The following is a 12,870-nucleotide window of genomic DNA, read 5'->3' on the forward strand; positions in this document are numbered from 1 at the left end:
GGAATTAAATCAAAGTGGCTGTCTCTAGTGAATACGAGAAGATAATAGAGTCAAGTGGTCAATGGTAGAGAGATGATTTAAAGTATACTGTAGACAGAGGTCATGATGTTTGTAAATAATTCATAATGGTAAATGAATAAGTAAATAATTCATGGGGACACCACCAAACTAAGTGCCTCCTTAATATGAGTGTCCCTTCGCAGGAAAGCGTCTACTTTTTAGCAATGTCCCAAAGGAGGGATTCAGCTGTATATTTTTGTAAAATGTTTATTTGTATTATTATATTTCTTCTTGTTTGTTGTTTTATGTACTGTTTAGGCGTTCTGAATTATTGTAAACTTTTCCTTAGTATTTTATACCAGTCAAATAAAATGAAAAATAATAATTCTGGAATAAGATATACTAATTAGATATCTATATCCTGCCTTCTAAAGCTCTATCTACACTATCTATTAGATATAGCCAAATATGGTAGTGTTATGACATCATCATGCCGATATATGGGCATATCACATTTTTTTGTCACATAAAGTTTGATAGTGTAGACGAGGCTTAAATAATCAGATACTTACGATACATTCAGGACACGTGTGCACAAGAAGTAGGAAGCCAAATTTAGCAGGAATCAACCCTGAATGAGAATCTTGTAAAACTGAAAGATACAAACGTTGTAAGTTCAAATATTTTCATATAAAAACACACAAACAACTTTAAAGATGTCTATGAATTCTGTTTTGTTGAAGGGTAAATTCAAATCAATTTCTTTATTCGTCTCATCAAAACAATCACATAACAAAAAGGAGTAAAACAAGTTTAAAGAAGATGAAAAGAACCTCCAAGAAACCCCAACTAGTTACATAGGATAATAAATAAATTTTAAAAAGCAGGAATAGACCATCATTTTAAAATGTTAATACAAAGTAAGCCAACCTACATACATACTACACAGAAAAGCAATTACACAAACACCTTAATTATATCTGCTGTTTCCTAAAGCCTAACATCTATCAAATTCAGTTTCACATGTCGTGAAAATAAATGTCGAAAATATATCAAGGTTAGAAGTATACGTAACAAGCTTTTTAAAAAATTATTTCGTGGAAATTATTCTTTATAGTGTTTTTGTATCTATTCGATAAAACAAATGAAAAAGGTAAATATCAAAGTTAGAAGCATACATGTTATTAAATAATTATAAATTTTTATATCTGTTTTTATTGTATCTATAAAAAAAACACACAAAAATTGAAATTTAAACTCATTCATAAATGTTTCGAGTTATAACCCAATTTAAAATTCAACGTTTCAAATAAAGTATAATTAAATTTCAATTGCACAAAAATGAATCTTACATGTCTATCTAAATGAAATACAGTACTAGAAAAATAACAAGATAAAATAACAATCAGATGAACGTCGCCAGACGCAACAGACATTCTGTTTTTTTAACTGTATTATTTTGCTGATTTATAGCGCACATACATCACGCATACTTCTAAACGTCTAAAAAACGATTTGGATAATAAAATGACATTTTTAAAGAAGGGTTAAAACAGCAACGCGACTAGATATAAATGACAAAATATCATTCTCGTCTCGGCAATTACAATCAATCAATTAAAATCAGGAAATGATAACAATAACATGAATGAAGCTAATCAATATGTATCCAGAGGCAATTCTTCTAATTGTAAGCTTTACATGACAAAGTTTTGATATGTTGCAAAATTGAATGGTTATTTTCATGCTTAGTTCCCACTTGAGACGCAAAGCAAGGACGTAAACTGAACCTACTGTAACCCTGTAAATAATCTGTTCTACTCAACAAAAATGGTGCAGACAATTTTCTTGAATTATTTCATTTTTCCCCTTAAGCTTGGTTCAGACTAGAGACGCAACGCAAGGACGTAAGTGATGAAACGCAAGTGATTTGACCAATTACAGGTGATGGATTATTCTAATTGTCGCTCGTCATTACTTGCTTTGCGATTACGCCCTTGCATAGGGTCTCTAGTTGGAACCAAGCTTAAGGGGAAAAATGAAATAATGCAAAAAGGGATCCATAGGGTACGGCTGCCAACACAATTTGCCGCACCATTTTAGGGTTAAATTAGGTTCAGTTTATTTGGTTGGGTTGATTATTATAGGGTTAAGGTTACTGTAGGTTTATCTAGGGGTTAGGTAGGTATTTGGTATTTAAATTCACACAAGCTTTAAAGTCGATGAAATGATGTACTATCATTCCTACAAAATATGATTATAGTACACTCAATTTTTTTGTATTAAACATTATACTATCCAAATTTTAATATTAACATTATAAAGATATTTAAACATGACCTAGATGTAACCTTAACACCATACATAGCTTAGAGTATATCTATTTTTTCCTGAGGGAGTAACAAAGTAATTTATTCTCACATCAGTGACAAGATTCTTAAATGTTTTTCTCACTTTTTATGCTATTTTAATTTATTTTTATTGAACTAGTGACTTTGTGAGCAGAAAAATCTTGACCCAGAATGATGTTGAATGTCTTGCTTATATTAAATGACGATTTATTTCGTACCGACAAATTTAATTTAAAAGATGCTTTAGTGTAATATAATCCAATCTACAAACTGTATTTTTTTGTATTGATGACTGTAATGTGCATTATCAAATGCAAAATTGGTTTTCAATTATCGTTAGTAATTAAATTAAAGGTAGTACAACAATAAAGGACAACTTGACCGAGTACCATATTTTAACAACGTATTAGGGATGTACATATGATTTCAGAACCATCGCGAGATTAAGGATATCGCCGCACGCGCTCGCCGTACAGTCGTCGTCGTAAATTGCTGTGACGTCACAGGTGCATCGCAAAATCTACTTAATGTATCCAAATAAGCAAAAGAAACAATAACAAATATCAACATTTATATTTTTATGATTTATTTACAAAGTGTGTTTACTAGAAATGTTCGCGGTTTGCCAGACTTTGCCAGACAACTCATGACGTAAATTTTGCGATGCACCTGTGACGTCACAGCAATTTATGGCGACAAGCGCGTGCGACGATATCCTTAATTTCGAAATGGTTCTGAAAGCATATGTACATCCCTAATACGTTGTTAAAATATAGTCCTCGGTCGAGTTGTCCTTTACAACATATATTATGGAATGAAATGTAAACAAGTACTTAGCAGCTATTTTAAATAAAAATACTAATTTTCATGTAAAATTGATGGTTCTTCTGATTTTACATAATCGTTTATTTGAAAGTGAATTTCGTATCTTTGAAAAGTAGATCTTGCCGCATCACTTTGATGATTTCATGAGAATAAATGTGATGATTATGATGATGATTTAATGAGAATAAATGTGATAATTATGACATGATGATTTAATGAGAATAAATGTGATGATTATGACATGATGATTTCATGAGAATAAATGTGATGATTATGATGATGATTTAATGAGAATAAATGTGATAATTATGACATGATGATTTAATGAGAATAAATGTGATGATTATAACATGATGATTTCATGAGAATAAATGTGATGATTATTACATGATAATTTCATGAGAATGATGCTGATGATGCGTGTAAATGGTCGTATTAAACGACATTCGCCTAACCTACTAAAGTAATAATAAGACATCAAATTCACCATACTGATAAATCTATGTAAACAGTCACAAATAAATGAAATAATGTGTAATTAAATGTTTTGACCAGTTTGCCGACAACATTATTAGTCAATGGGGACATGTGAATATGCCGCCTTGTAACAGATAAATAGTAATAATCAAATTGATGTATAACTTTCGACGTATAACATCATATGTTATTCTTAAGTATTCAACCAATTTATACCTAATTATATCTCATAATAAATCATGATTTTGTAAGAATTCATGAATACTTATATAGAATAGCATATAATGTAAGGATATTTCATGAACATGCATAGCATTGGGTATTGGAGATCAGATGGTTAACATTATTACAAATAATGAATGTTTATATTCGTGGAATGGTACAAACAATGCCATGAGTTGAATGATGAGGAAAAGCCGAGTTGAAATACAACCTTTCATCATTCACCGAATGACATTATTTGCACCATTCCACAACTATAAACATTAATTATTATAATTTCAAGTACTATTTTAACAATCGTTAAATAGTACAACTATTGCATGCCGTGTGACCCACAATTTATTAATTGGTATATAGTTCCTGTTAATACCACTAAAAACAATGTGTAAGTTCAAGTTTAGGAAGAGCCATTGTACACATGTCCATCTGCATCACTCTACAGTAATTGAGCTGTATGATTTAGAAGTATGATTTATAACAATACTATTTATGGCAATCCCAAGGGACCAAAATGGAACAGTTTGCACCCCAGCACTCCTGTAACAATGAGGGGATGAATTGAACCAGAATACCTGGATAAACTCACTATTCCTCATGAAAGATGCGATGTGCCTAGGAGTCATAATGGACTAGTTTGACCACAAGACATAATGGATGAGTAGGGCCCCAAGCCTGTGCCAATTCTATTAGATTACAATGCCCTGCTTTAATCACTTGGATACTCAACTTGTATTATAGGATAATAACATTGACTGACAATGTTAATTCATATAAAAAAATCTATATCGTCAAATATCATCCCACAGTGACGGCATTGTCATTTTCTTTCACAATGTTTTCCTTTGATGTTGGATAATAAATATAAAAATATTATTTGTGCAAAATCCCAAAAGACCTGGCCTTTAGCATTAATTGCAAAAACTAGATCATCTGTATACTGATATATCCACGCAAATATCAAAGTACTCTCAGTTATAAAAATAATAATATTTAACAATGATGTAAAAATGGTTTATGGAAGGCTTACTAAAATATGGAAACCATATTTGTTAAAATCCATTTAAATGTCAAAATAATTTTTGAATTATTTACCCCTTTTTTGTGATTAACGAGTAACAATTCTATTTAATAAATTTAGAAATTCAGCTTTTCTGCAATGTAAACTAATCATTTTGTTCTTAATACTACAGTACCTCGCAGACTCAATAAGAATGGAACCTTATGGGTATAGAAGTATTAATTAAAGTAGTTAGGTCCCATAAATGAATGATAAATTAATTTTGTCATGTAATGAACAATACAAATAAAAAACATTAGGTTTAAAAGCTAAGCACATTTTGCAATTCTTGGGTCCTATTCCAAAATCCAAAGAGCCTTTAGTGTGTATTACCAGGGAATAATTTCGCTAGTGTAGCATAGCAAAAAGCTATACAAAACAAGCTTATTGCTACACATTTCTAAAATTGTGTAGCAAAAAATACAATACAAAACTATGTTTCTCAACTAAAAAATCAGTTTGATTAGAATAGCAATATTGCTAAACAAAATTTTAAAATGAAATTTTTCCCTGCTATAGTATAAAATGTAATTAATACTATATTATCATAATTGTATCAGTTATGTACTAGAGCCATTATTATCATCTTAACAACATCCATTAATACGATCTTAAAATCATCCATAATTTGCGCTTGAGACTGAACTCATTAAGATTACATTACTAAACATGATAAACAACACACCAGCATTCATCGTCAACGATATCATTATTACCCCTAATGGGAAATAAATTAGTTTGTCTAATTGATCATCATTTCATGTCATCGTCTATTTGATATCTAAAAACCAACATCCTTTAAAAATATTATAAGAAGATTCTCATTGACTTCCTTATCATCTTCCTCCTCCTAGCATTCATGAATCATCATTATTTTGACTTCTATCATCTTTATCTTTTACATCATCCTTCATTTCATATTGATGCATGCATTGATGATAAAATTACTTTGATTTCAGTAGATAAGAAAATATGTCAACGGAAAATCACTCTGTAGTTCAGTGAAACCAATCATGCATGCAGATGAGTCCAGGTAGTATATCAATTTACAGTTAAAATATAATTATAGAGAATAAATAATCAAGACACACTCTATGGAAAATATAATCTGAAACGGCATACATGATTCTATTGTTACTTCATAATATAGCCTGTATAAATTTAATGATTTTTAGCTATTTTTATGTTGAATATTTCAAAATAAATTTAATTTTAAATTCATATTTTGTTTCATGACAAGTCAGTGACAAGAGATAATTTAAATAGCCTCACACAAACAATTGAGACCAGACTTAAAATAGCCTCACAGACAAGAGATCAGACTTAAAATAGCCTCACAGAAAAGAGATCAGACTTAAAATAGCCTCACAGACAAGAGATCAGACATAAAAAAGCCTCACAGACAAGAGATCAGACTTAAAATAGCCTCACAGAAAAGAGATCAGACATAATATAGCCTCACAGACAGAGATCAGGCATAAAATAGCCTCACAGACAGAGATCAGACTTAAAATAGCCCCGCAGACAGAGATCAGACTTAAAATAGCCTCACAGACAGAGATCAGACATAAAAAGGCCTCACACTCACACACAGACAGAGATCAGACATAAAATAGCCTCACAGACAGAGATCAGGCATAAAATAGCCTCACAGACAGAGATCAGACTTAAAATAGCCCCGCAGACAGAGATCAGACTTAAAATAGCCTCACAGACAGAGATCAGACATAAAAAAGCCTCACACTCACACACAGACAGAGATCAGACATAAAATAGCCTCACAGACAAGAGATCAGACTTAAAATAGCCTCACAGACAGAGATCAGACATAAAAAAAGCCTCACACTCACAGACAGAGATCAGATATAAAATAGCCTCACAGACAGAGATCAGACATAAAATAGCCTCACAATCACAGACAGAGATCAGACATAAAATAGTCTCACAGACAAGAGATCAGACATAAAAAGCCTCACACACAACAGATCAGACTTAAAATAGCGTCTCAGACAAAGATCATATTTCAAATAGTCTCTACTGGTTACATAAAACTCAATGACTGGTGATAAAAGATGAATTCACAGAATATCAATAATAAATATTGGTCAGTCAATATTATTTTTTCCCAAATAGTCTATAAACATTGCCCTCTATAATCCGAGTGACAAACTATGATGCTCTTCCTGTATTTTATTAGTCACCAAAGATTACTTAACGTACAATGCTTCTAGCCAACATTTGATAGGACGTCACATGATGATGAATGCCAAGTACTAATGACAAGTGTATTTAAAAAAATACAAATATATTATTTATAATTATGAAGAGTTAGTGTTGATGAAGGGCTAGTGTTGCCGGAAAGCTCTGCTAATTCTTCTGGCTATTTTACTTAGCTTTTTGCTTATTTTGTATCTCCATTGAGGTCCAGCCACAATACCCACAGCATTGTCATTTTTTTCAGTAATTTTCCTTTGGATTTATAATTATTAAATATAAACACAACAGGCATATTAATTCTAAACCGCCCAGTGAACTGAAATTTAATTAATTAATTTTAAATGATAAAGGAAATCTGTGAGAATGAGTCGCCCCAAACGAGATTCAAACCCGGAACCTTTTGCTTGATATGCAGATGTCCTAAACCATATAGATGCATTATTACTGACTCCGGTACAGTTACAAACTGTTTATATGGCGAGTATAAATAAATAAAAAAAATTTACTGGGTTAGTATGAATTCATGAAAATAATGCATGGAAGTAGGGTTAATAACTCAAGATTGGGTTATACATTTTTAATAGACTCATGACATTATTGTGGAACACATACAGAGAGTTGTACATGATAAAAATTATATTCAAGTAATAGTACAGAAAGACAAAAAAGAAATTGGATCAGTATAATCATATTTTATGACCTTACGGTCAGAAGACCAAATAAACAACCTGCTGGGCCCACTACCATAAAACCTCCCATAGGCTAAATTCCTATATTTTTTTTTATCAATACCACATCTTTTTTAAGTTAATTCATGGAAATTTATGTTGTATATACTATCATTTGATAAGGGTGCTCAACAGTACTATTTGGAGAGATAGAGCAAGTGCCGGTTTAAGCACCTTTACTTCTGCTGCCTCTCGCATATGGAATGACCTACCCGCCTCTATTAGATCATGTTCTTCTACTATCGCCTTTAAATCTGCCTTGAAAACTCATCTTTTTCTTTCAAATTGAGCTCTCTCATACTCCGCCCCTTTGACCACTTACTGCTGGAATTGGCGCATTACAAATTCGTCTTGTTATTATTATCTAGGTAAGCTAGGCAAGAAATAGACTAGTGAACCATAAATCGTTATAGTAGATTGTCAATGATGTAGGCCTATGCCAAGATGTTGATGTCCAAACATATCTAAGATCATTCAAAATTCTCATTGCATAATCTTTCTTAAATGCAATGACCAGATGATGTAAAAACAGCTGACCTTGCACGACCCAACTCCCTAATGTACGATTAATAATTGTACAATTATCATTGTAGATGAGACACACACTAATAGACTAACTATTAATACCGTGAACCTCAAAATATAATTGGCATACAACACACAGTTAATATCAAAACATCTTAGTGCAAGCCTAAGGTAGAGATTTGTACAAATGAGAAAGCAAAGATGCACAAAGTTATAAAACGATGGATGAAGATGATAGATGGATTCTGCATTATAAAATATATTCTAACCATTCTCCATTTAACGTAAATGGATTCTTAGAAGACTATATTGATTGAAATGTATGCGACATGATTCGACGTTTGCACACATGGAAATAGAAATGATATTGCAGTCAATAATGCACAGCACATAGACGCTTTCAATTCAAATAACTGATATATAAATTCTGTCTTATATTAGCTTTTACAACATATGTTTCATTTTATCTTTTAAAAGTATTATTGTGCAAGAATAATCCAACTCTGTTGACATAAATTTATCCTAGTTACTATTTTTGAACATCAAACAAAATACACGATATAGGATTCTTTTCACGGACAGAAAACATCAATATCTCAGTACAAAATACAGTACAATACTCTTTGAAAATCTCAGACACTGTAGAATTTATTGCCGGTTATTATTTTGATTTATATAGCAAAGTTATTATTAGAAGGTTAAAAGGTTTTAATATAAAATTTGAAAACAAATGTCAATTTTAAAATAAGTCATTAGGCATAGTAAAAATTGTTTTACTTAGTGCAATATTTTTTGTATTTGGATGGTTTTTTTTTTAGGGGCAACGGACTCTTTGAGTTATAGTAATATTTTGCTTTAGTTGCCCCTGACCATTGTGCTTTGTTTCTGTTCAGTATTGGTCGAATAAATAAATGAAATGAAGTGAAATGAAAAAGATATATAGTGTGGTGGGGACAGGTCGGGAGGCAAGTACACAAATTTCTTGGGATTGTTACAGTAGTTATTTCTAACTATAAAGCTATCATTTATCTTAGCAGCATTTATTTATTTATAAATATTGATATATACAATATTAGTAGTAATGATATTTGAACTTTGTATGACCCACTCCTCAATTAGTCAAATCCAAGTTGGTTAAAATCTATACACTGACGTAAATAGATTTTTCTTATATGGAAAAATCTTCACTTGGGAGAACCTTAATACAAATAGTGCGAGGGTTTGTGAATAATACTTCCCACATTTTCACGTCAAAATTATAAAGTAAAAACAAAATGGAAACCTAGAACTACTATACATTTTGCTTATAATATTTACTGTTATTGCATTGATTTATTTTTGAAAAACTTTTTATATAGTAAACCACCTTTTTTGCATTCATTATTAACAGTATTAGACAAGCCTGTGGACAGGATTTTCACTGTGTTTCGTTTTCCACAAAATCATCAGGAGCTACTCTAGTGTGAAGATGGAAAAATCATGATGAGTGAACCCAGAATCCTAAAATTAGAAGCCTGTTACTATGCTGCACTACCACTACTATTTGTTAATATATTTCACTTTTTTGATAAACAATATCAATTATCAATATCATTTATAAATCTACTGTATGATAGTTTCTTTTCTAACTTTGTTTTAAGATGTATTTATAACACAGAAGAAATCCCTCTGAACTGTAAAATGAAACTTTGATTACAAACAAATGGAACAGCACTTTAAAATGAAAGAAATTAATGTTATAATGAAAGATGCAATAGGTTTAAATGATATACGTTTTTTTAGGTTGATTAAAACAATGTTCTAAGCTGTATAATCCCATGAATTTATTTCTGAAGCTCATGAGAGAAACACTTAAAACTCCCATCCAATCCACCATTGTATGGTTATAGCAGTCAAACTATACTGTAACATTCAGAGCCTAGACAGGAAACTAAGCTTTCCTGTCAGTGAAGAAAAAATAACTCTCGTGAGAGAACGCTCTTCTAGCCGAATGCTGCGGTTCGGTGCTTTATATACACTGCCTCAATTCTGACTCAAAATCGATTAATTTAGATAATCATATTATCTGTCATAGATTTGCACTAAAGCAAACATTAATCAGTAGCTTACATATAGGTCGATATGAATAAAATATTTCACCTTTAAAAAAAAATTATATCAATGATTGATTTGCTTCAGAGTCGGTGAGGTGGATAATTAGATGGCAAGTTATTATGCTATTAATTATATTTTTTCGTCTGTCATAGTTTTGCTTAAAGATTTAACAGTTAGCATAGCCTCCTGTTTAGGTAGTGTCGTCAGAAGGGGTTTTTCCTATTTTTATAAAACAATAACATGTGATTAAGATATTATATACCGGTGCCAATCATGATGAGATGGGGTCAGACTATTGAAAAAATTAAAGAAAAGATTCTTGACCCACCAAACCATAAACAATTTATTTCTTTATTTTTGCATGCTTAAAATTATCCAATTTGATTGCATATTTTTTGGCAATGTATTTTTGTTTTTCGATACACATGATTTGACGACAGTTATTATTAAAGATTAGGAGGTCATCCTCCGGTTAGTAAGTTTAAAGGCAGCAAACAAATGGGACTTTAATTAAGAGAGAAAGAAAATGAAAAATTAATTGAAATTCTAGGAAGGAACCTAAAAAAATGATAAATGTTATTAACACCCACAATGTTTGTCAAGAGTCTATTAATGTAAAAAAAATGCAGTTTACGATAATAATTTATAATACAAATGAAAGAAAAGCAGCCTAGAGAAACTACCTATACTTTTTGACAAGGGTCTACTACTGTAAATAAATAGTTCCGATGTTCAATATTTTAATTGATTCCAAATTTCAAAATTCCAAGGAAGGCAACCTAGAGAAATTGATACATGAAATACTAATTTTTGTCAAGGGCCTACTAAATTGTAAGAAATGCATGTTCTGATGTTTACTAATACAGAAATACAAATTTGTATTGATGTAAGTTGTAATGAATAGAAAACAGTTTTTGCAGTTCTGACAGGGCATCATAGGAGAACATGAACAATAAACAATATACAATTTGAACAATAAACATTGTTTCAAAGTAGTAGTAGTAGTGAAAAATGAATCTGCTATAATAAGAATTTTAACTCTGGAGATCAAAGGGTTTAACTGCGTCACGACCAGTTCTACGCCCCTTAACAGAGACCGCGCCGCAGTACATAATACTGTTGGTATTTACCGCAGCCAGACATAAGATCAAAGGACTGATTAGATCAAGTTCTTATCTTGGCAAGCTCAGTGTCCTGTGTTGTTAGATTGCCTTGGTTTAACATAAACCTACCAGCTTACTATATAAACAAGTGATATTAATTATGGATCAATAAACTGTAGATTTTGATAGAAAATAGAGAGGCAATGGAGTTCTAACAGGGACAAATAAATAAACTTATACCACTAGGATATTGGCAAAACTCAAAGCGAAGAAGTTTTGAAAAATACTATTACAAGATCAAACAATAACATTTATCAATCACATTCTAAACACCAGCATATATTTCATGATGGCTTCATGTGTAATGGCCTGGTTTACTAACGACATGCGGTTTACATTATAAAGTGAAGCTGATCTTAGAGTGTGCTTGATTTGTTATGCTACTTAGAGCTAATCACCCTGTAATGAACCATCCAAAGCATTTATTTGCTTTCAGAGACCTTAACATCATCACGACTGTCACTCGTAAACGATATCAACCGAAAAAAAATAACGGTGTCTCTAAATACTACAGTTGTACTGAAACTGTACAGTAGCTTGGTGGTTACTGTATATGATTACATACCAATTTCATCAATGCCAAAGTCTTTTGTTCAATCCATAGAGTAAGTTTTGTTTGATAGACAATACTGTAGGTTGTATTCTATGCTATTTTTTGGGTATTAAGTCATATTTGTCTGGGTGCTTATATAAAATTAATAACCATTTCTATTTATAAACATCATTTGATCTTAATTATAAACACGTAATATTATCATTTTAGGCCATAAGGCAGTAAATTAATTACAAGTTTCCTATAAGATATGCTAATACATTAAATGAGTGCATCATCATATGACCTTTGAATGAACAGAGAAAGTAACTGGATAGAAGACTAGGTTATTTTGGTCTGGATTTTATAAGTTATAATAAGAAAATATGCTAAAAGGAAAATCACAAAAATATTTAGACTAATAAAAGGAAGATTTGAAAGGTTGTCATCATTTGTTATAAACACACAAATTACACAAACCAGTAGTGGTGTTAGTAGTCTATGAGTGCTAGCTTACCTGTATAAACCGACAATAGCCCGTGCTCTCCAGAGGGAGGGCTTAGATACGAAAGTGAAAAGTTCTTAGAACACCCCTGTATTATAATGGACCAGTCCGCAACCACGCCCTCATGTGGGAGCGTACCAACGTACCACCGTCATCATTTTCTTTCGTAACGTG

The 12,870-nt window shown here is 31.4% G+C and overlaps 2 protein-coding genes across 2 annotated transcripts in view; both read right to left on the bottom strand.

Moving 5' to 3' along the window:
• Positions 1 to 12,870, bottom strand: part of LOC144837513 (epididymis-specific alpha-mannosidase-like) — a 128,299-nt gene that overhangs the window by 75,137 nt on the left and 40,292 nt on the right. The gene's annotated exons all lie outside the window — the stretch shown is intronic.
• Positions 1 to 12,870, bottom strand: part of LOC144837489 (uncharacterized) — a 76,362-nt gene that overhangs the window by 43,239 nt on the left and 20,253 nt on the right. The window contains exon 5 of the mRNA XM_078692627.1: positions 573 to 652. Within this exon, the coding sequence (XP_078548753.1) occupies positions 573 to 652 (80 nt within the window). The remainder of the gene's footprint in view (positions 1 to 572; positions 653 to 12,870) is intronic.

Source organism: Antedon bifida, chromosome 3 (genome assembly GCF_963402885.1).
Source record: "Antedon bifida chromosome 3, ecAntBifi1.1, whole genome shotgun sequence".
Taxonomy (NCBI): domain Eukaryota; kingdom Metazoa; phylum Echinodermata; class Crinoidea; order Comatulida; family Antedonidae; genus Antedon; species Antedon bifida.